General features: G+C 38.7%; 1 protein-coding gene across 4 annotated transcripts; it reads left to right on the top strand.

Moving 5' to 3' along the window:
* The first annotated feature begins 177 nt into the window (after nt 1-177).
* Nucleotides 178-20814, top strand: LOC127503569 (ubiquitin-associated protein 2-like). 4 transcript variants are annotated; one of them, XM_051877543.1, is made up of 27 exons: nt 178-321; nt 5069-5206; nt 6649-6726; nt 6807-6917; nt 7528-7690; nt 8617-8694; nt 9333-9402; nt 9494-9591; nt 9676-9734; nt 10213-10283; nt 10412-10589; nt 10913-11162; nt 11400-11689; nt 12600-12793; nt 13010-13259; nt 13665-13704; nt 13821-13992; nt 14089-14146; nt 14240-14441; nt 14878-14969; nt 15270-15320; nt 17387-17468; nt 17601-17963; nt 18050-18154; nt 18263-18330; nt 19605-19796; nt 20070-20814. In XM_051877543.1, the coding sequence occupies exons 2-27, from the start codon at nt 5111-5113 to the stop codon at nt 20163-20165; spliced, it is 3507 nt and encodes a 1168-aa protein (XP_051733503.1). In that variant the 5' UTR covers nt 178-321; nt 5069-5110; the 3' UTR covers nt 20166-20814. The 4 variants fall into 4 exon arrangements, with proteins under 4 accessions (XP_051733503.1, XP_051733504.1, XP_051733501.1 ...); XM_051877544.1 differs by having other exon boundaries at nt 9676-9728; XM_051877541.1 differs by having other exon boundaries at nt 9494-9728.
* Nucleotides 20815-21177: the final 363 nt, after the last annotated feature.

Consider the following 21177-nt stretch of genomic DNA (forward strand, 5'->3'; position numbering starts at 1 on the left):
CTCGTTTAGTGATTAGAGAGGGCCAAATTTTCTTTTAAACTCCAGAAGCTTAAAAAATATAACCTTAAACAGAAAATGAGAAGTGAGTAAATCATGACAGAAATATCCTTTAAGATTTTATACAATTAGTTGCATCTAGATACATTGTATATTGTTAAATCGTGTTATTTGTATTAGTTGTTGTGTACGTGTGCGCGCACTTGTGAATGTGCCTGCTGGTGCGGGAGCGCGCCTGTAGGATCTGCATGGAGAGAAGCGGCAGCAGCGCGGTGACGGTCACGTGACGGAGTCTGCTGCTGGCTGAGTGAAGCGTGTTAGCAGGTAATCAAAAAAACAAATCTCTCTTTCAGTTTCTAATTGGTGTTTATATATCAGATGTTCGTAATTAATATTTCTATTTCTTTATCGCTTATCTGTTTTAATCCGTCGCTGAATGTTTTTTCGAGGTTATGTTGCCTTTTGTATGGCTTTGTTTTGCCTCCTCAGTTTAGCTTATTCGGCTTTAGCTCTGCTGTGAGACCGTTTTCCTCAGATATTTCTTTACAACAAGCCCGTATCACTATTAAGCCAGTTTTTCTTACATCAGAAACGTCATATTGATATACATCTTGGTGTTTAAGTGCTCTTGAGGGTTTAAATGTTATGAACAAGGACGCCGGGCGGTCGTGAGTTAGCCAGCTAAGCTACAACAATTGGAGAGAGGAAATGACATTAGAGATCATGGACAAAGGAGAGCAGGGACTGTATGCGCTTATATGCTCTTCATAAACTCTGTTTTTACGCATTCATGGGGTCAGAAAAAACGTCATATGTAACTTGAATGTATCCAAACATCTCTAATGAATCTGTAAAGTTAAACTAGGATGCTGACCCTGGTTCTGAGTCTAAAATCCCTTTGTTTGAGCCATCACATATCATTTTTTTTTTTTACATTGTTTATGCGTGTAGTTTTTTTTTTTTTTTTTTGGAATGATATAGAACATATTTATAGGAACTCAGAAAGCAAACAAAGTCATCTGTGCATGTGCTTTGATTATGGTCGTTTGTTTAAAGTTTTCTAATATGATGAAGCCATCATATATTTTGTTTTGATTACGAATGTGTCTTACAATTTTTGTCAGTAGTTGCTCATTATATAGGTTTTATTAGTGTTTGAAACTTAAAAAGCCAAACCAAGTTGTCTGTTTTGGTGATAAACCAATCATTTGGCAGATATTTGGCCGTTTTGAGATTATTGACATTGGCCAATAATTGTGCTCACTTGATTTCTTAACAGTAGTATTATGCTTATGAAAAGCAAAAATAAATAAATAAATAAATAAATCTTCTGATAACTGCTTTTTCAAAATTCACATTTTCTGTTTTCCTAAGTTTTAGTGCATTTTTGGTGAATGTTGTCAAAGTTCATAATTTTTTTCCCATTATTATTATTTTTTTTTATGTAAATTGTTTCATCTTCATAATAATTTTGTTTTTTCTGCTACCTATTCATAATCAAAGATGAAACTGATTGTAATTTTTGTGAGTTCTTTGACGTATTTCTCAATCTGCATCTCTAAATGTGCTTTATACACACCATATCTATGAATTCGAGGACACTATGGGTGGTCTGCTGACCAAGAGAAAAGGCTTTGTTTTTCCATTTTGTAAGGATCTCAGAAATGTCCCCACATGAGGCCGTTGTCAGCTGGTGGAATCACTTTTGTGGGTTGTTTTGCTTACTGTCATCATTAAATCATTTGACCAGCAGCGCTTGCACAGCCAGATTCAAAATCTTTTTGATGTATATTGCAAGCTGGGAATTTTTGCTGAATATTATCTGATGATCTCTATACGTCAGAATCTAGCTGGAACGTTGTTGTCGGGCGTTTGCTGTGTGACCGCGTAGAAGGGTTAAACATGCACAATAAGATCTCTTCTAGCAGCCAAGAAAAGCCCACTGTATCCATCACAGATGTCATGTGTGTTGCCTTGTCTTCTGTGCGAGCAGTGACTCTTGCTGATGTTTTAGTTTTAGTTTCATGGATGTGGAGAATCTAATGTACTTGTAGTCTTAGTAGTGGAGGTTTTAATTTGGTGAAAAATCATCTAAGAAGGTTTTTTAAAGGAACAGCTCAGCCAAAAATGAAAATCCTGTCATTTACCCCTATGTCATTCCAAAACCCTTTGACTGATTTCTTTGGAACACTTTCCTTGCTTTGAAAGAGAAAGAGGACAGTGGTTGTCCATTTCCAATACCCTCCAAAAATCACTTTAAACGTATCTTAAAAAATAGTCTATATTACTCGTGCCCTATGTTCCAAGTCTGTCGAAGCCATATGATTGTTTTGTGTGAGAAACAAACCAAATTTTAAAATACAATCCACTAAAAATCCACTTCCTCTCCAATAGGGCTGGGCGATATCTCACTAGTGCCCCGATGTTGATTTTAACAGTCAGCAATTGCCAAAACTATTTTACATAGCCCTGTAGTTACCATACATGTTTATTTATTTTTTAAGCATTTTTTGATACCTTTAAAGTTTTCCTTTAATTAATTATAAAGTATTACAGGCAAGATGCTGGTTGTCTATTTTTGTTACACACACATGCAAGAGCATGAATGAAATATTTACTCTAATAGTTAGCCTACAGCCTATTTTAGACAGCGATTTAAAATGGTTTCAAGAATGAAAACAAGGGTAGAAGATGGTAGACAATATAATTGTATATTGCAATGTTTTTAAGGCGATTATCGATAAGATTTTCTTTTTTTTTTAGTCTGCGTTCTGACATAGAACCTGGAAACTCTGCACTGTCTATACAAAGTAAACAGCGTAGGAGAATGACAGGGGAAGAGTAGAAATTGTTGAATAAAGTAATTTTTTTGTTTTTGCGCACAAAGTATTCTCATCGCTTCATAACATTAAGGTTGAACCACTGTAGTCACATGGACTATTTTAACGATGTATTTACTACTTTTCTGGACCTTGAATGTGGTAATTACTAGGGTTGGATACCGAACTCTGTACTTTTAAGGGCACCGACCGAATTACGTCGGTACTGCTGAGTACTGATTCACATTAAATCAATCGGTGCCAAATTTCGGTACCTGAGAATCTGGGCGCGAGAGGTACGTTAGAAAGAGAGATAGAGACCATGCAACACAACACATAGGGCAATGGCTAAACATACTGAAATGTGGTTAAATTTCACAAAACAAGATGCAGACTGAGACAATGCAATTTGCAATATGTTTAAAAAAAAAAAAAAAAAAAAAAAAATTAAAATGAAATTTCTCCAGTCCATATATGATCTATGATCCGCGTTGCTAATCTCATCGCGGCGTTCCACACAGAAACCGCTCGCATGCGCGCTCTGCATGTTGGTGCATACTAAGTATTGTCTCAGTCTTATTTTCCATGTGTTGTTAGTCAAACTCCAGCTCTGACAGCATCATAGGGAAAATGAAACAACTCTGTTGTGCTACTGTGCTGAGGAAACATACACTCACGGCATGCGTGTCTGAACGCAACGCCGAACAGCAGAGGTGAAGAACAGCGCGAGAAACGGTCATTCGTGACATTTGAATTCTCCACTCTAATGCGATCTCATGCATAGCCTACAGCGCATACATAATAGTTTTTGTCGAATGTGTAAAATTTCTGAAAAAAAAATTGAAATTGAGAGGTTTGGGCTTATTTTTTTTCACTGAAATAAACGTTTTTGTTATTACATGGAGAGTAAAGAATCAAAAAAAGGTACCGTTGGGTACCGGCACTGAATTTCAGGTACCGATACTGGTACCGGTACAGGTTAAAATGTGAATGGTACCCAACACTAGTAATTACGTTGCTTTCTATGGGGGATCAGAAACCTCTCAGATTTCATCAAAAATATCTTAATTTGTGTTCCAAAGATGAACGAAGGTCTTGTGTGTTTGGATTGGAACAACACGAGGGTGAGTAATTAATGACAGAAATTTCATTTTTGGGTGAACTAACCCTTTAATCATGAATGTTTGGATTTATATGAAATGGTAACACTTTACAATAAGAGTCCATCTGTAACATTAACTAAGATTAATTTTCATTCAGTATCAGTTTTATCGGTTGGTTAATCGGTTATTGGCCAGTGTGGTCCTACCAAGTTATCGTTATCTGTAAAATCCACTATCCGTCGACCTAGCATTTAGTATCATTAACATCAAACCTTGCGCCTTTAAATCTATGAAAATGAGATTTCGACTTTAAGGACTGCTTGGTGTTCTTATGTTATAACTGACTGTTTAGTTGTCTTTAATTTTTATAATTTTATGGTGCTTTTTTTCTAAATGGACAGCTTATAAGCATGGCAAAGAAAATAATTAAAGATGGAAAATCATGCAGGTTTTGAAACAATATGTGTCATTGATGACAGAATTTTCCTTTTAAGATGAGCCAGCTTTTTAATATTTCCTTGTTTCAACATTTTAAGTTGTATAAATGTGTTTTTCATGGTTAATGAAACAGGTCACACCAGCAGGGCTGACATAGTCTGGAAAATTTGTAATGTCACCGTCTTTCCTGTGAAATAGCTGGATGTTTAGATCATCAAATCAATACTTGCTTCAGTGTAGATTCGAGTTTGTTAGGTAATATACATTCCTTCATGTCCTCATGCCAGAAGACTAAGTTGTTATTTTGTATGCATGAGGAATGGCTATGTGATGTGATCTGTGTGTGAGCATTTTAGAAGCACACTACAGGATAGTTGTGAAGTGTTAGCAGACACCAGTGTGGTCTTGTAGCGTGGTCTTCATTTCAACAGGGCTCGGATAAGCTCGATTGTTTTTCTACAAGGGTTTCTGGCGGTCAGAGTATTGCTCAATCTTGCCCAACTGGGTTTAGGAGAAAGGAAATCTGATATGGCCCCTGTGTGTTTGCCTGACGCTGTGCGGGACACTGAAGGGAAGATCTACAGAAAACGTCAACTAGCTTGCTTGAACAAAACCTCGTCTGGTGTTTGCAAATATTGAGTAGAAACTAGGACATGGAAGCGTTTTCTGAGTAATAACCACTTCCTGTTTTTGGCCTTGTTTTTCTTCTAGATTTTTCTGTTTTGTACATACATTGTTTTGTATATACTGTATATGATGACCTCGGTGGGCATCGAACGAGCCCGGGGCACTCGGGACAAAGCGCTGCCCACTACCACACAGACCACACAACCACAGAAACAGCTTCAGGTGAGTGAACAAAAATATATGGGAACATATGCTATGTTAGGAATAACATACTACCATGTAGGGCTGTCACTAACGATTATTTTGGTGATCGAGAAATCGATCGATTATTTTGACGATTAATTGAGTAATTGGATTTTTTGTGGTAGCAAAAATAGAAAATTCGTTATGTACATTATGTATTATAACAAATGCCTGCAGAGGGCACCAACGGCCTAGTGATTGTTGTTGTTACACAGCAGATCAAATCCTTAATATTGGCCAAATGTTTACTTAATCTTTAATATTTGGCCACTTCATGATAGAAATGCTACAGCCACTGTAATTTCTTGAACAAGAGTATGTGGACATCAAAACATGCAAACTCAGAGCGAGGGATAAATGATTTAGGTTACAAATCTGATGAAATGGTGCACATTGCGTTCCCAAATGAACATTTTAAGCAATCCAAACTATGCAGAAATGGAGTTTAACCAAGCTGCTGAGACGCACTCCACACATGTGCAACAGTATGTGATTTCACGATAGCACTATGCTATAGTATTATTTTTAAATGGTTTTAATACATCGTGCAGCCTTAGAAAACTGTCTAATAATGCGGTTCATGGATTCTCGTCTGTGGAATGCACCACTTCCGGTATTTTGCCGGTTACTCGACACGGGCAAATTGCAGTCGAGGATTTTTAATAATTGAGTACTCGAATCGAATCGAGGGATCATGACAGCCCTACTACCATGCTACTCTTATTATTTCTGCAGTATATAGTATGAATGTAATCTGCTGGGTACTGTATCCCAGAATGCAATATGCTAGACTTCACCTTCTAGTTTCCTTAGGGGCGTTTAGACACACTTGCATTAAAAAATAACAGCAAGATGGAGCACAAAGGGGAGCGGATTGCTGGAGTGCTGAGCCGCACTTTAATAAGTTGAACTTTTTAAACGTGACGTCTTCACACAGTGCTTGTGATAGGATGTTAAAGAAAAAGCAAGACAAATGTGTTTGGCTTTAAAGTGGATGAATTTAACACAAAATCTTGTCATCCTTACTAATTGATTAGTCAGTTGCTATTTGATTACCAAAAGTTAACACATTTTTCACTACCTTAAATTTCTTAATTTTTATTTGGAGATGATAACTGGACTCTACTTGCCTTGCTGAATGAAACATGCAATGTATTGAGGTCTTGTGACAAAAATGTACTATTATTTGAAATGGTTATTGTTGCATAATGCATAATTTTATTTTTTATAAAGGTAGCAGACAGTATATACTGCACAGTAGGCTAGTAGCCAAACATACGTTGAGTGGACCATGTCTGCTTCCACTTGTATGTGACATGTCTTGGTCATGAATCTATCTGTTCATACAATTCCCTTTTATTTTTTCAAAAAGATCCTTGGTCACCCATTCTGATGTTCACAACTTGTGCTTCCAATTGCAGGCTACAGCTGAGCAGATCCGACTGGCCCAGATGATCTACGACAAGAACGATGCGGATTTTGAGGATAAAGTGAAACAGGTATGCAAAGCTCTCTTCCATCAGATTAAAGTGATGCTTAAATTTCTGTTAACCCCACTGATGTTTATATTTGCTCATAGCTCATAGAGGTTACAGGGAAGAACCAAGACGATTGCATGGTTGCTCTCCACGACTGCAACGAGGATGTCAACAGAGCCATCAACTTTCTGCTTGAGGGAACCTCTGATGCGGTAAGAATTCCACATCTGATCTAGACTGCTTAGTAGGCACTAAAACTCATGATGAGTTATTGAAAAAGAAGAACTAAAACTGTTTTTATTGAAAAAGTTGATGCTACTGTCAGCTGTTTTGTGGCTGGGCTGTAAAAGTCAAAACAATGAAAAGGTTTTTTTTTTTTTTTTTTTATAGCTTAACGTTGAGCATGCAACTGTGCTTAATGTCTATATTCATGTGTGACTGACGCTTATCTATTTCAGAGATAAAACCTCTGGGACTGTTGTGGTGAAATTTGAGAGGCCTCTTCTTATAGACTAGGATTTGTTTGAATTATTTCTGGGAATGAAACTCAAAATTAGAAAGTGGGTCACTTCTGTAGTGTTGATGAGAAGGTAATCCTGTGTCATAACAGACCTCTGCCTCCTCCACTGTGTCATAATACAAGCTCCTAAATGTCCTTCATCAGTAATGAGGATTCAACTGTGATGATTAGCAAACCTGAATAAATCAGTTATGTAAAATGGCACTGCACTGATACCCAACATCTGCTGTATGTTTATCTTCTTTTACTTCTTTTTGTTTGTTCTGACTAGTAGTAAATTTTTTTTCTCTGTCATCTTGCAGACCTCTTGGGAAACGGTGGGGAAAAAGAAGAGTCTTGGGAAGGATGGCACCTCCAATGAGAGTAAGGAGAACAAGGAGAACAGGGAGAAGAAAGAGAGGGAAAGCAGCAAGGGTCGTGGTGGAGCGAGTCGCCGTGGCAGAGGGACCAGTCGCAACAGGCCAGGTGAGTGTGGTGTTGAGATTTCCTTGTTTTTTGCTATTCAGAGCCTATTTACACTTGTCTCTTAATGCATTTTGACTGATTGTTAAAGGGTTAGTTCACCCAAAAATGAACATTCTGTCATTAATTTCTCATCCTCTTGTCGTTCCACACCCGTAAGACCTTTGTTCATCTTTAGAACACAAATTAAGATATTTTTGATGAAATCCGATGGCTCAGTGAGGCCTCCATTGACAGCAAGTTAATTTACACTTTCAATGCCCAGTAAGGTACTAAAGACATATTTAAAACAGTTCATGTGACTACAGTGGTTCAACCTTAATGTTATGAAGCGACAAGAGTACTTTTTTTAAAATCTTAAAGAGAATGATAAAATAACATTATTAACCGGTTAATGGTAATTTCAAATAAGCGTTTTTGTTCAGAACGATGAAACTTGATTTTAAAAAAATTCTGTTTTCAATTTTGTTTGTTCCTGTTAATTTTTCTTTTCTTTCCTTTTTACCGGTTTAGAGCCCTGTTTATAGTATGCCTATTTACAGAAACCATAAATTTTCATGAAGAAACAGCATTTTTAAATAAAACATTTAGTCTCATTGTGAACTTCTTCAAACTGCATTATACTGTAATCAGTTCTATTTTTTTTATTTTATTTTATTAAAAGTTTAGATTAGGCTTTTTTGTTTGTTTGTTTGTTTTTTTGTTTTGTTTGTTTGTTTGTTTAATTGTGTGAGTGGCACCAATTCTTTCAGGAATCCAGACTTTTTTTTTCCCTCCTTTTTTTAATAATAAAAAGAAAAGTAGCTTCAGGTTCAGAGTGAGTAGTGTTGACGCAGCAAAAACTTTTGTACTTTACCTTATAATTGTGTGTGAGTAGGTTATAATTTTTTTTTAAAGGGCTTATGTGTGATCTCTTGTTATCTGTATAGCAAGGACAGAGGAGAATGGTGTGGACCCTGCTCCTGTTGAGAGAGGTGCTGATCGTGGCCGCAGGGGCCGAGGGAGAGGTGAGCCCACACACACAGTATAAACATCATATTCACGTCAATTGTGCTTATTCGGGATGTGCAAAACTACATTTACAAATTCAACTAGTCTGGTTTTCTCTATTGCGGAAGCCCTGTATATGTGTTTTTAGAGATTTATGGCTAAGGTGCTTCAGTAAGGTGACTGACACATATTCAACAAATAAATAAACCAAAGCTTTTGTTACACCAATTTGACCATGGTCCTTATAAAACACTGAGATACGAATGTTACTTCCAACAGGTGATTTGAAGTCTGACAGTCTCTGTCGAGTTATTGTTGAAAGCAGTGCTTTGATGTCTGTAGTGGTGGTGCTTTAAAGGGGATGAATTTCTCCTAGGTTTTTAGTGGGTTTTAGCCCCCCAAAAGCCTGACAATTATAGCAGCTATAGACTGTCAGCAGCGCATTAAAACCTCTGAGAAGCTGCTTTTCCCCAGCCATTTGAAGTGCTAAATAACTTAAAGATGAAATGCTAAGAAAAAAATCGAGCTGTTGAACAATTGAAGTGTTTGACCATCCTGACCCATCCCTAGTGCTTAAGTTTTTATAAGTGCTTATGAGGTTTTATTATTATTATTATTATTATTATTATTATTATTATTATTATTTTATTCACAGTGTCTGGAGGTGGAGGTAGAGGCAGAGGTCGGGCTCCGGTTACCAGCAGGTTTACAGCACAGGGGATGGGGTGAGTATCACTCAAATGTTATTTAAACCTATAATCAATTTTTATTGTCATACAGCCACCTAAAAACCCTTTTCTGTGTATCCTCCTGCAGGACCTTTAACCCTGCAGACTACACCACAGACAGCGGGACATCAAACTCGCATGCTGATGTTTGGGAGACAGGGGCCAATGACACTACAGATGGGACAGGTGAGAGACGCACCTCTGTTGCACAGAACTTTTCACAATCCTTTGGGCCACTCTCATCTCTCTTTCTCTCTTTGACACATTCAGTGGCATGGCAGAACACTCTGGACGAGTGGGCAGCTGAAGACTGGAGTGAAGATGTGAGTGTGAGTCATGCTCTATAATTAACCTCCTATGCATTATGGGATTTGCAGAGCTTGAATTTAATAAGCCTGAAAAGACATGGTAAATGTGTTGTCCAGAAATGTTGAAGATCCATACTGTATGTAGACAGTAGTGATGATAAATAGTTTTATTATTCATATAATTGCGTAATATCACTCTTAGTCTTTTATATATTGTTTATATTATGCTAAATTGTTATTGTGTAGTTATAATTCTGTAATATATAATTAATATTTATATTTTGTACATCTGTATAATTGTTGTATATATTATATAAAAAATTATATTAGAAATATATACATTTATAGTATATAATTGTAATATAATTATTTTATATTACAGTTTTTATATACTATTTAGATTTTTCTTGTATAATTTTATATCACTTCATCATGTATGCTACAGTCATATTCTGGAACAAAAATAAAAGTACTAACTGGCCCTTTTTGATCTCCAAAGCTCTCTGAGACCAAAGTGTTCACATCCTCTTGTGCACCTCCAACTGAGAACCACATCACACCTGGCCAGAGGTAATAAAGTCAGAGCTGTGTTTGAGTTTAGTAAAAACTTTTAATTCCGATCATATAATGATTATAACATTGCATAGTGAATATAATGTCTTGTTTATTTCACTGACTGTATTGTGTGTTTGTTGTAGTCTGGATCTATCATCACTGCTGCAGAAGCCCGTTGATCGAGAAGAGGCAGGGGGTCTGAAGGCCGTGGGTTCCTCTCAGGGGCTCGGCCACAGTCTGGTCTTCACCAACTCCCACCACCAGCCTGCTCGAAACGGAGGCACTTCTGCTGGCTCCAACAGCTACACACACGCCACTCTGGTGAGACAATCCACAGGGATAATTTATAGCACTTACAGAACTGTTTTCCTAGAGAACAAATGGCAGTGACTGGTGTACCTATGTTCATTTCAAGGGTGCTTAAAGGACCTTTTCTCAAACTTTATTCATTTTTACGTGTTTGATTTCGAGTTAGCAATTTTAACTTTAATTTTAATATATATATATATATGTATATACAGTATATGTGTGTGTATGTATGTATAATATATATATATATATATATATATATATATATATATATATATACACACACACACACACACACATTCCTGATGGCACCTTTCCTTTGTGTCTTTTCCCAGTCCTCTGTTTTGGGTTCTGGTTTTGGAGAGCTGGGTGGTCCAAAACTTGGGCAGACGGCCGGGCAGCAAATACTGGAACAGCTGAAGGGGCCTGGTCTTGGGCAGCTTACCTCCCAGCCCTCCAGCACAGGGACCAACTGCACCCCTGTGGGGGGGCTGGTGGGGACGGGGATTTCTGTGCCCTCCTCCTCCTGGGACATCAAACCTCCTGGAACACAGAGCTCTGCTTCACTCCCATCCCAATTCAGTCGTGAGTGTTACAATTGCTTTACTGGACCGGAAACACGAAATTTGTTCATACTTGCAAACGTGAATATTACTATTAACCTGTTTGCACCAAATCTGACTTTTCTACACAAATAACATAAGTAGCTTTTAAAATGAAACTATTCAGTCCTATCAACTTTTTCAGACTGCATCTAAAACATTTATTTAGTCACTTCTGACTTGGTGTGAACATGCTTTTCCTGTATTGTTTGCTCTGTAGGGGAGTTTCAGATGCAGCCAGAGCCATCTTTGGTGCTAAGCCAACTTGCCCAGCGACAGCAGGGCTCCCTGACCCACACGGGGCCTCTAGCCAGGCAGCCCAGCCCTCCCCCACTGAGCGCCCCTTCGCCTGCCCCGGGAACACTGGAAGCCTTTCCTAAAGCGCCGGAACCATCACAGCACCGTGACGGGCCCTCGATGGCCCCCTCACAGGCTGCAGACTCTCAGGGCAGCAGCACACAGCAGCGACAGATAAAGACACAAAAGCGACGGATACCTCCCACTTCCAAGGTGACTAGAGATTTAAAAAACATTGAGGTGGAATGCTTTGTAAGATCTCTTGACCTATTACCTGCTGCAGTTTGTAGATAAACATACATGAAATGGCCTTTGCAACCCATTTTTCTTACATAATCTGGCTTATTTCTGGGTTCAGTGGGATTTTCAGCCAAAAAGGGTATATAGGGTGGGGCTTGGTTTTATCCATCTGGAATTTATTAAATCGTGAAAAGTGGGTGTTACCAGAATGTAGGGCGAAGCAAGTTATAAAGAAGAAAATGCACAGATGAATTGCTCTGGAGCATGGTTTATGAACATTTTGATTTTATGTTAAAAGTTTTCTTTCTCCTCTTTTTTTTTTTTTTTTTTTTTTTCTTCTTTTTTTCTTTTGCACAAATGCTTACTCCTGTGTACAGCATTACCGTTTAAAAATTTGAGGTCGGTAAGATCTTTAATATTTTTGGAAGAAGTCAAAAATGCTCACCAACACTGCATTTATTTGATCAGAAATGCAGTGAAAACAGTAATATTGTGAAATATTACAATTTAAAACATTTTTTCAAAAATATATTTTAAAATATAGGTTGTTTTTTTTTTGTGGCAAAGCTGAATTTTCAGCATCATTACTCCAGTCTTCAGTGTCACATGATCCTTCAGAAATCATTCTAATATGATGATTTGCTGCTCAAGAAATATTTCTTCTTATCAGTGTTGATAAATAGTTGTGCTGCATAATATTTTTGTGGAAAGATATAAACTCGCAATTCTGAGAAATAAAGTCAGAATTGCCAGATATAAACTCGCAGATGAGGAAAAAAAAGTCACAATTACCTTTTTTTTATTTTTTATTCAGTGGCAGAAACAAGCTTCCATATTATACTGAGACATACTGCCTGTTTTGCATGTGTTTGTACACATCCAGATTCCTGCATCTGCTGTAGAGATGCCTGGGTCAGCAGATGTGTCCGGTCTAAATGTGCAGTTTGGTGCCCTGGACTTTGGTTCAGAATCTGCCCTGCCAGACTTCGGCCAGTCAGAGAACTGCAACAGTGAACCCATAAGGGAGGCTGCAGTGGTTCCTCAGTCACAGAGCAGCCTTTACTCTAAACCAATCAGGTCAGTCAAATGGGAGAAATGGCTATAATGAATACAAAATGGTCGCTCTGTTGTCTAAATTGAATTTAGGTGCTTTTTCTTTTTTGAGCAGTGGACTTCATGTATTGCTTATTTTCCTAAATCTCTCAACGCATGTCTTTCAAACCAGTGTGCTGTCTTTAGCTTTAAAAACTCCATTCTGCATGCTAATACTTTTCCCATGAATCTCCCCTGCAGTGAGTCTCTGACCAGTCCGGTCCCTTTGCTGCTGCCTCTGGCCTCTTCTGACAGCATCTACCCCTCTCCCTCGGTACCTCTCCCCAGCCTTGCCCCCTCCCACAACACCCCCAGCTCAGTGACAGCCCCCTCGTCCTCCTCATCTTCCTCCTCCGCTGCATCATCGGCGGGTAACAGCTTTGACTGCGGTGTGGCCCCTCACTCAAGACTGACCTTTTCTCAGAGCAAGGAGCCTTCTGGACCTGTGACGGTGGGTACAGACAGAAACCTTGGTTTTCACTCAAATTCTCAGTTAAAGGGCTACATCAACCAAAAATGAAAATTGTCATTTACATTACCGTCTAAAAGTTTGGGGTCAGTAAGAAGAAAATAATACTTTTATTCAGCAAGGATGCATTAAATTGTAGTAATATTTCACATTTTTACTTTTATTTATACTGCATTTTTGATTGAATAAATGCAGCCATGGTGAGAATGAGACTGCTTTCTAAAACATTAAAAAAATCTTACTGACCCTCAAACTTTTGAACAGTCATGTACGTGCTCACATGTTGTACCATGAATGCACTATTTATTTAGTGTACAGTACCATTGTACATCAAAGAGGTTATGCTGCTAATATTGATTAAGTAGACTTTGTTTGCATCTCTGACAGAACGGTTTCAATGGTGCGAGGACCTCTGCTGCTTTAGACAGTAAGTCAAACTCATCAGCTTTACCCTTCTTTCTGTGTCATGCATTAAAGATTTAACTTCACGCTCTTTAACTGCTTCAGTTTTGTAATATATAACACTTATGCCTTCTCCATCAGCCACATCGAGTTCCTCCACTCCAAAACAAGAGTCTCCCTCTCTGGGCAGCAGCACAAGTGTTGCCCCCTCTGCCCCATCCTCACTGTTGCCCCCTTCTGTTACACCACACAGCTCTGTTCTGCCCAGCCTGGCATCTGAGCTGTCCTCTGCCAGCTTAACTCCCCTCAGCAGGTGAGCGAGATGTTTATTTATACCTTTTCTTTGTATTACTCATTCAAGTGTTATGTGGGATACTTATAACTGTGACACTGCCTGTTTTTCCTGTAGTCATGTGAACAGTGGCCATCCCTCTGTGTCGGCACTTTGCACCACATCTTCACTTACAGTGAGTTCTGTAGGATGCACAGACGCAACACACACACTCTCTCCTCACCACCTCCACTGTCTGTAACACCTCCGTGTGTGTATGTGTCCTCAGTATACCAGTGTGGACAGCATGAACTCTCTCGCCTCCTCATCGATGGCATTTTCCTCCCCGCCTGTGTCCGCTCTGTCCAGCAGCAGCGTGAGCAGTGCAACGAGTGGCGGCAACAGTCTGCACGGGTCTGCGTTGGGTCACGGCACCAATGGTAGCACACCTTCCGGTATCAGGGCTGCCCCGCTACTGTCTTCCTCCAGCGGTGAGAGCACACACACATATCACGATATTGTAATCATATAGCTATTATCACAATACCATGTAGTATCATGATTTGTGTCCTTTGGATGTACTTTTACACATCTAAGGAGGGTCAGAGTGTTGGCATTTAAAGGGATAGTTCACCCAGAAATGAAAATACTGTCATCATTTGCTCACCCTCAAGTTGTTCAAAACCTGTATGAATTTCATTCTTCTACTAAACACAAAAGATATTTTGAAGACTATGAGTAACCAGACAGTTGATGGACCCCATTGACTTCCATAGTATGGAAAAAAAAAAACACTCCCGGTGTTATCGGTAATACCGGTGTGAAAATTTCCTGTCCGTGACATCCCTAAATCTAATTAGCCACTTTAGTTCAGTGGGAAATCTGCAATTCATCATTCTCCAACAATTCTTCCCTATCTGTGTGCAGGTAAAGCTCCTCCTAATCTCTCTCAGGGGGTTCCTCCACTGCTGCCTAACCAGTACATCATGGGACCCGGAGGTCTGCTGCCTGCCTATCCGGTAAGAATCCTCATCCTCTTAAATCAAAACAGATCAGCTTTTATCATTCTGGGAAGTATTGTAGTGTATGTGGAATTTCAGGATTTGTGCACGCGTCTTTGTTTTGGGTTGGGTGATTCAATGGTGTTGCTTTTATGCACTCTTGTAAAGTGGTGTATTATTGTGTAAAGAGTTTGATGCGTATTTCATTATGTGACCCAGTACAAGCTCTGAACCTGTGAATAATGAAATACTGAATATTGATTTCAGTAACATTTACAGTGTGTATGAGTGCTGAAAGTTCTTGTTTGTGTTGTATAGCAGATTTATGGCTATGAGGACCTCCACATGCTCCAATCCAGACTACCAATGGTGAGTCTGAGACCATCAAATTTCCTCTTAAAATCTTTTAGGGCAGTGATTCTCAACCAGGGGTGCCTCAAGATGACTTGATTATTTAAAGTAACACCGTGTCCTAACCAGACGCGATGCGATAAGATTCCAGGGACAAGCAATTTGACTGTCCACACTAGACGCGACGCGACAAAGAGAAGCGATAAAATCAATCAAAAACCACAGCCAATCAGAAGAGAGTGTGGGCGGGCTCTCTCGGCAAGAGCACAGCAGACACAATGAAATGGGCAAGTACATAGTAAAATTAATAAATATTACACAATTTAAACATTACTTAAAGTATACAGAGTGACTGAACCAATCTTTGTCATAGAATACACTTGTTTGTTCGCTTTGAGTTGACAGTTTGAATGTTTTTGTGCCCATTTATTTATTTTCAAGATCTGAGGTGAATTAGCCAGTGTTGTTTTCATTACAGCTAAAAAAACTGGGAACACAGAATGATATTCAAACTCACACTAGACGCTTTCAACATTAAATAAAGCACATAAACAGTACCTGATTGTCATACTTTGTGTTGTTGTTCCAGCCGCAACGTCTCGGAGAAATAGAAACCGTTTCTAAAATAGAATTGTTGCGTGTCGCGGTTTTGCATTGCGTCTGGTTAGGACACGGTGTAAGACAAAACAAGCATTAAAATAAACTAAAACATCTAAAATTTGTATATATTTTATAATGAATATACATTTCTAGTTATAGGTTGGGGGTGGGGGTGGGGGTGGGGCTTCATATGTTGTTGTGGACAATGACAATGAAATCAAAATGGTTGAGGTCCACTGCTTTAGAGCTGTTGCTGAGCTTTGTTTTCTTATCAAACTTCATTTCTATTTTCTTAACTATTGGTTGACTGACATTAAACATCTTGAGAGTAGAATGGTGGATATAGGTCTATGATATTAGACTGGCCTAATGGTTAGAGAGTCAGACTGGTAACTCAAAGGTTGTAGGTTCGATTCTCAATACCAGCAGGAAATGACTAAGGTGCCCTTGTGCAAGACATCTAACCCCCAGTTGCTCCCCAGGCGGCGCAGCAAAATGGCTGCCCACTGCTCTGGGTGTGTGTGTGTCCATGGTTTGCAGTGTGTGTGGGTTTACTACTCACTACTCCTAATGAGTGTGCACTAACATGGATGGGTTAAATGCAGAGGACAGATTCTGAGTATGGGTTATCATACTTTGCCTCACATCGTGTCACTTAAAAACACAACTGCTGATGTTCACATATTGTCAAGATATAAATATTTTGGGAAACAACGGAAGAGCTAACATCTGTTAACCACACATGCTTGGACCATTATCAGCTCAAAAGCCCAAAGATTAATCGGCCTGGCCCAGGCTTGTTGAAGTCATTACATAATCGCCTGATTATGGTTATTTGATTTAATCATGAGTATTTGAGATATGATCATTGTGCACTGTAGATTCCAGTCAATTTAAAATGACCACCCAGATAAGGCATTTTTAAGTGAATATAAAAATGCAGAAATCAAAGCTCTTCCTTTGTGAAGTAATTTTAAAATGATTAAAATCCAGTGTAAAGTGAAAAAATTAGGACAAATATATTTATGTAATTGTTGTAGTAATTAATTCTTATTAAATACATAAGATACTTTTAACTAATTATATTACTATAATATTCAATTTAATGTAAAGTGGACTTGTAACATTTAAAGTGGCAAAAAAAAAAAAAATGTTTAAATATTCATTAAAATAAAATCTGTCCTGTGCAGTATTTGAACACATGGCCTTAAATCATGTAGGTTTAATTTTTGAACTTGCTGTGTATGTATAATAAATTTAAAATCTAAATAACATGAGCACAATTATTTTTTATTTTGAATACTTTTTGAATATTTTGAAACTGAATTTTTATTTTTTATTTGAGTATTTGACAATAATTACAATAAATTCACAATAATGGTGCAAAACTTTTACAAATGCACAATTATTTGACAATGACAATTTACTGGCAGCCCTAGTCTAGCCAAATGTTCACTCTCTCTGCTTTTTTCTGATCCCTGTAGGATTACTATGGAATCACATTCCCAGGGCCGACTGCTACGCTGTCTGGCAGAGATGGGAGCCTCGCCAACAACCCTTACTCAGGTACTACATCGTGATATTCAATCGCTTTTTAGTGGTCTGTAAGCTTTGATTCAGAATGATGGACATTTGTGTAGACAAAATCAGAAAATAAAAAGTATCTTTTTTTTTTTTTTTTTTTTTTTCTTCACTCAGGTGACATCACAAAGTTTGGCAGAGGTGAATCCACCTCACCAGCACCCTCTACCAGCCTGTCTGCTGCTCACGCCCCACAGACGGCGCAGCCTCTACAGGCTCAGAGCCAAGGCCAGAGCCAGCCCCAGCCGCAGGGCCACCACAACACCCAACAGACCTTCCTAAACCCAGCCCTGCCCCCTGGATACAGCTATACGGGCCTTCCCTACTACCCCGGGGTGCCTGGTGTGCCCAGCGCATTCCAGTATGGCCCCACCATGTTCGTGCCCCCTGCCTCGGCCAAACAGCATGGCATGGGGCTGAGCAACCCCACAACGCCATTCCAGCAGCCCAGTGGCTACAGCCAGCACGCCTTTAGCTCAGGTTTGTGCAGATTAGACATATACACAAATTCTCATGCATACTATGTGCTGTTGAGTGTTAAAGTATTCCCTATACCCTGTTTCAAGGGTATGATGACCTGACACAAGGCCCAGCAGGAACTGAGTACAACAAAGGCTACAGTAACTCTTCTCAAACACAGGCCAAATCTGCTGCCTCTGGCCCAGGGAAAGGTACAAACATACTCGACACTTAATTTCATTTTTCATACTTGACACTTCACATTTCATTTTTTATTTATAAATTAATTAAAATGAATAATGCATCATTTTGTGTCTCAGGTGTCTCTGTGACATCTAGCAATTCTGGGGTGCCAGACATCAGTGGAACTGTTTACAATAAAACACAGGTACTTTTATTCATTTGTGCTTTACACACACATATGCACTACCGTTCAAAACTCTCTTATGCTCACCAGGCCACAATTATTTGATCAAAAATACAGTAAAAACAGTAATTTTGTGAAATATTATTACAATTTAAAGTCCCCCTGTGGTGAAAATCAAGTTTTTTTTTTTTATTGTTTATATGTCTGTGTGGTGTTTTTAATATGCTTTAAGACCAACCATGTGCAAATTCACAAGTACATTGCTGAGTATTTTCTGAGTATTTAAAACTGCAGTAAACCAAAGACCGTCTCAAAAATGTGGTTTGAAATCGCTGGTATCTGTGACGTTACAAACTACCTTGTAACCAATCACGTCAATGTGCCGGCGGCATTAGCATATCATTAACTATGACCGCTCTGAAGCAGGGAGTCTCAAGAGAAGACCGGTTATCCTGGTATATTTTTCTGTTGATATGAAAAATCGGGTAGATTTAACAATTAGCGGGTGTATGTTCAAAGCATTTCTAAGGATATTGATTTTTAAAAGGCTGACTCAGATAGTGAACAGGAACATGGTTTGTGTAACATTTAGCATCACCTTATTAGCTGTTTGATAACAGTCAAGCTAAAGGCTAATCCTATTAATTACCATCGTGTCCGATGTTGTAAAAGCGATACCATTGTGCAGCGTTTACCTCAGTAAGTTGACTGAGTGGATCTCTGAGCTCGTGCGAGTGAGTGGAGGCGGGGCTAATTAGCATATTCATAGATCCGCGTATACTAAATGAAGCAAGGGTGTAGAGTTACATTCAGGCTATTTTAAGGCATGACATTTTTTTCACAAAGATGAGTTTTAAGGGATAAAATTATTGACTACAGGAGGACTTTAAAATATCTATTTTCTGTTGTAATATATTTTAAAATGTAATTTAATCCTGTGATGCAGCCATTACTTCAGTCGTCAGTGTCACATGATCCTTAAGAAATCATTCTGATATGCCGATTTGCTACTCAAGAAACATTTCTTATTTTTGACAATGATTGTGCAGCTCAATGTTTTTGGGGAAACTGATACTTTTTTTCTTTTCTTTTTTTTTTTAGTATTCTTTGATTAATGTTTAAAAAGAACAGCATTCAATGTTATAAAAGTCTTTACTGTCACTTTTGATCAGTGTAATGCTTCTTTTTGCTGAATAAAATTATAATTAAAAAAAAAAAACTTACCCCATACTTTTCTATAAATATAAATGCATGTATATAAAGACTGAATATTATGTGTGTACTTTTTCCTGCAGCCGTTTGATAAGCAGGGTTTCCATGCTGGCACACCTCCTCCTTTCAACCTCCCCTCGGCTCTGGGCGGCACGGGACCTTTGACCCCTGGTGCTGCCCCTGGTTATGCTCCTGCTCCATTCCTTCACATTCTGCCGGCCCACCAGCAGCCCCACTCACAGCTGCTCCATCATCACCTCACCCAGGATGGACAGGTCAGTCCCTGCCTATTCACACCAAGTCTACATTTCTCAAACAATTCCCTTATACAGAGTGTGAGATGTTATTGAAATGTACATGAACCAAAAAGAACAAAAATGAATAAACGTAGAATATTTTACACTTTAATGTCAATACATTAATGTTAATGTCATTTTAGTCACAGAGAACATGGCTTCACTGTCTTCAAGTGTTAAGATGTTATAGTTGTCAACATGGTAACCTTTCACCCTTGTAAGCTCATCTGTTTGGTGTGTTTGTTCACATAGGGTGGGCCAAACCAGAGAAGCCAGTCCAGCACCATGCAGCAGAAGACCCAGGTCAACAAGTCCAACTATGGCAGCTCTCCCTACTGGGGCAACTGAGCACAGTCCACAGCGCAGGTGCCGTCCCGTACCCGACGACACGCTGATCAGAGCAGAGGGACACCGTACACACACTACCATCATCATCCTCATCCTCCTCCCACGTTCTCATCTCCCCTTTTCAAAGTTTTGGCTGTTGTATGTAAAGTATATTTATGTATGTATTTATACAGTATATATGTATTGGTAGGATATGAAATGTGGTTTTTCTGCATTTTGATTTTGAAGGATGTTTTTTTTTTTTTTAATTCATTGCTAACTGGCTAAGAGGATATGATGACAGAGAAGTGATGAGAACATAACAGAAGAGTGAATATACTTGAAGCAGAGCAGGCATCATGATTCAAACATGGGAGTTTTAATTTGTATACATACCCCTGATAATGTATGTACATTACTGCTAAGCTTGATCACTTGATGGTGAAGCCTTTTTTTAACTTTTGTATTTTGCTCCTCTCCCACCCCTTCACCTGTGAACTTTTTTTCTATTGAGGGGGATTTTTAATTTCAGTGCTTAATTTTGTTCCCTCTGCCCTTCATTTGTGAAATTCCACCCACCCACCAAATTGGCTAAATGGTAGCATTTTAGATCCGATTTTGTTTTAACATTGGTTTTACCCTTGTTGTCAAAATAAAACTGTCCAGTTTAGTCGTTTCAGTCCGATTCTTCACGCACACAGTACTTGAGCACACACGTGCAGTAATATAGGAATACATTTCATTTATTAAAAATATATGACACATAAGAAACAAGCCAATCTGATATACTTGCATTGTCATGACAGATCATCTCTCTAATGCTGCATTCACAACATGTCAGAATTTATGAAAAAAACATTCACAATGCTGTTGATGTTGTGTAATCAGTGCAGCGCTACCGGGATCTACGTCAGAACGCCGGCTCAGCTTATGTTAGCAGCACACGTGGTGCTCACGTGAACAGCGTCGGCCAATACTGAGACGTCGTTCTGACGTAGGATCTGGAAGCTCTGCACTGAGTCTACAAATGTAA

Source organism: Ctenopharyngodon idella, chromosome 21 (assembly GCF_019924925.1).
Source record: "Ctenopharyngodon idella isolate HZGC_01 chromosome 21, HZGC01, whole genome shotgun sequence".
In the NCBI taxonomy this organism is placed as follows: domain Eukaryota; kingdom Metazoa; phylum Chordata; class Actinopteri; order Cypriniformes; family Xenocyprididae; genus Ctenopharyngodon; species Ctenopharyngodon idella.

Coding starts and splice junctions, on each gene's coding strand:
- LOC127503569 (XM_051877541.1), top strand. CDS start 5,111: ATGATGACCTCGGTGGGCATCGAACGAGCCCGGGGCACTCGGGACAAA. Junction 14,970..15,269: donor GTCTGCTGCCTGCCTATCCG/GTAAGAATCCTC, acceptor TGTGTTGTATAG/CAGATTTATGGCTATGAGGA. Junction 18,331..19,604: donor CTGTTTACAATAAAACACAG/GTACTTTTATTC, acceptor TTTTTCCTGCAG/CCGTTTGATAAGCAGGGTTT.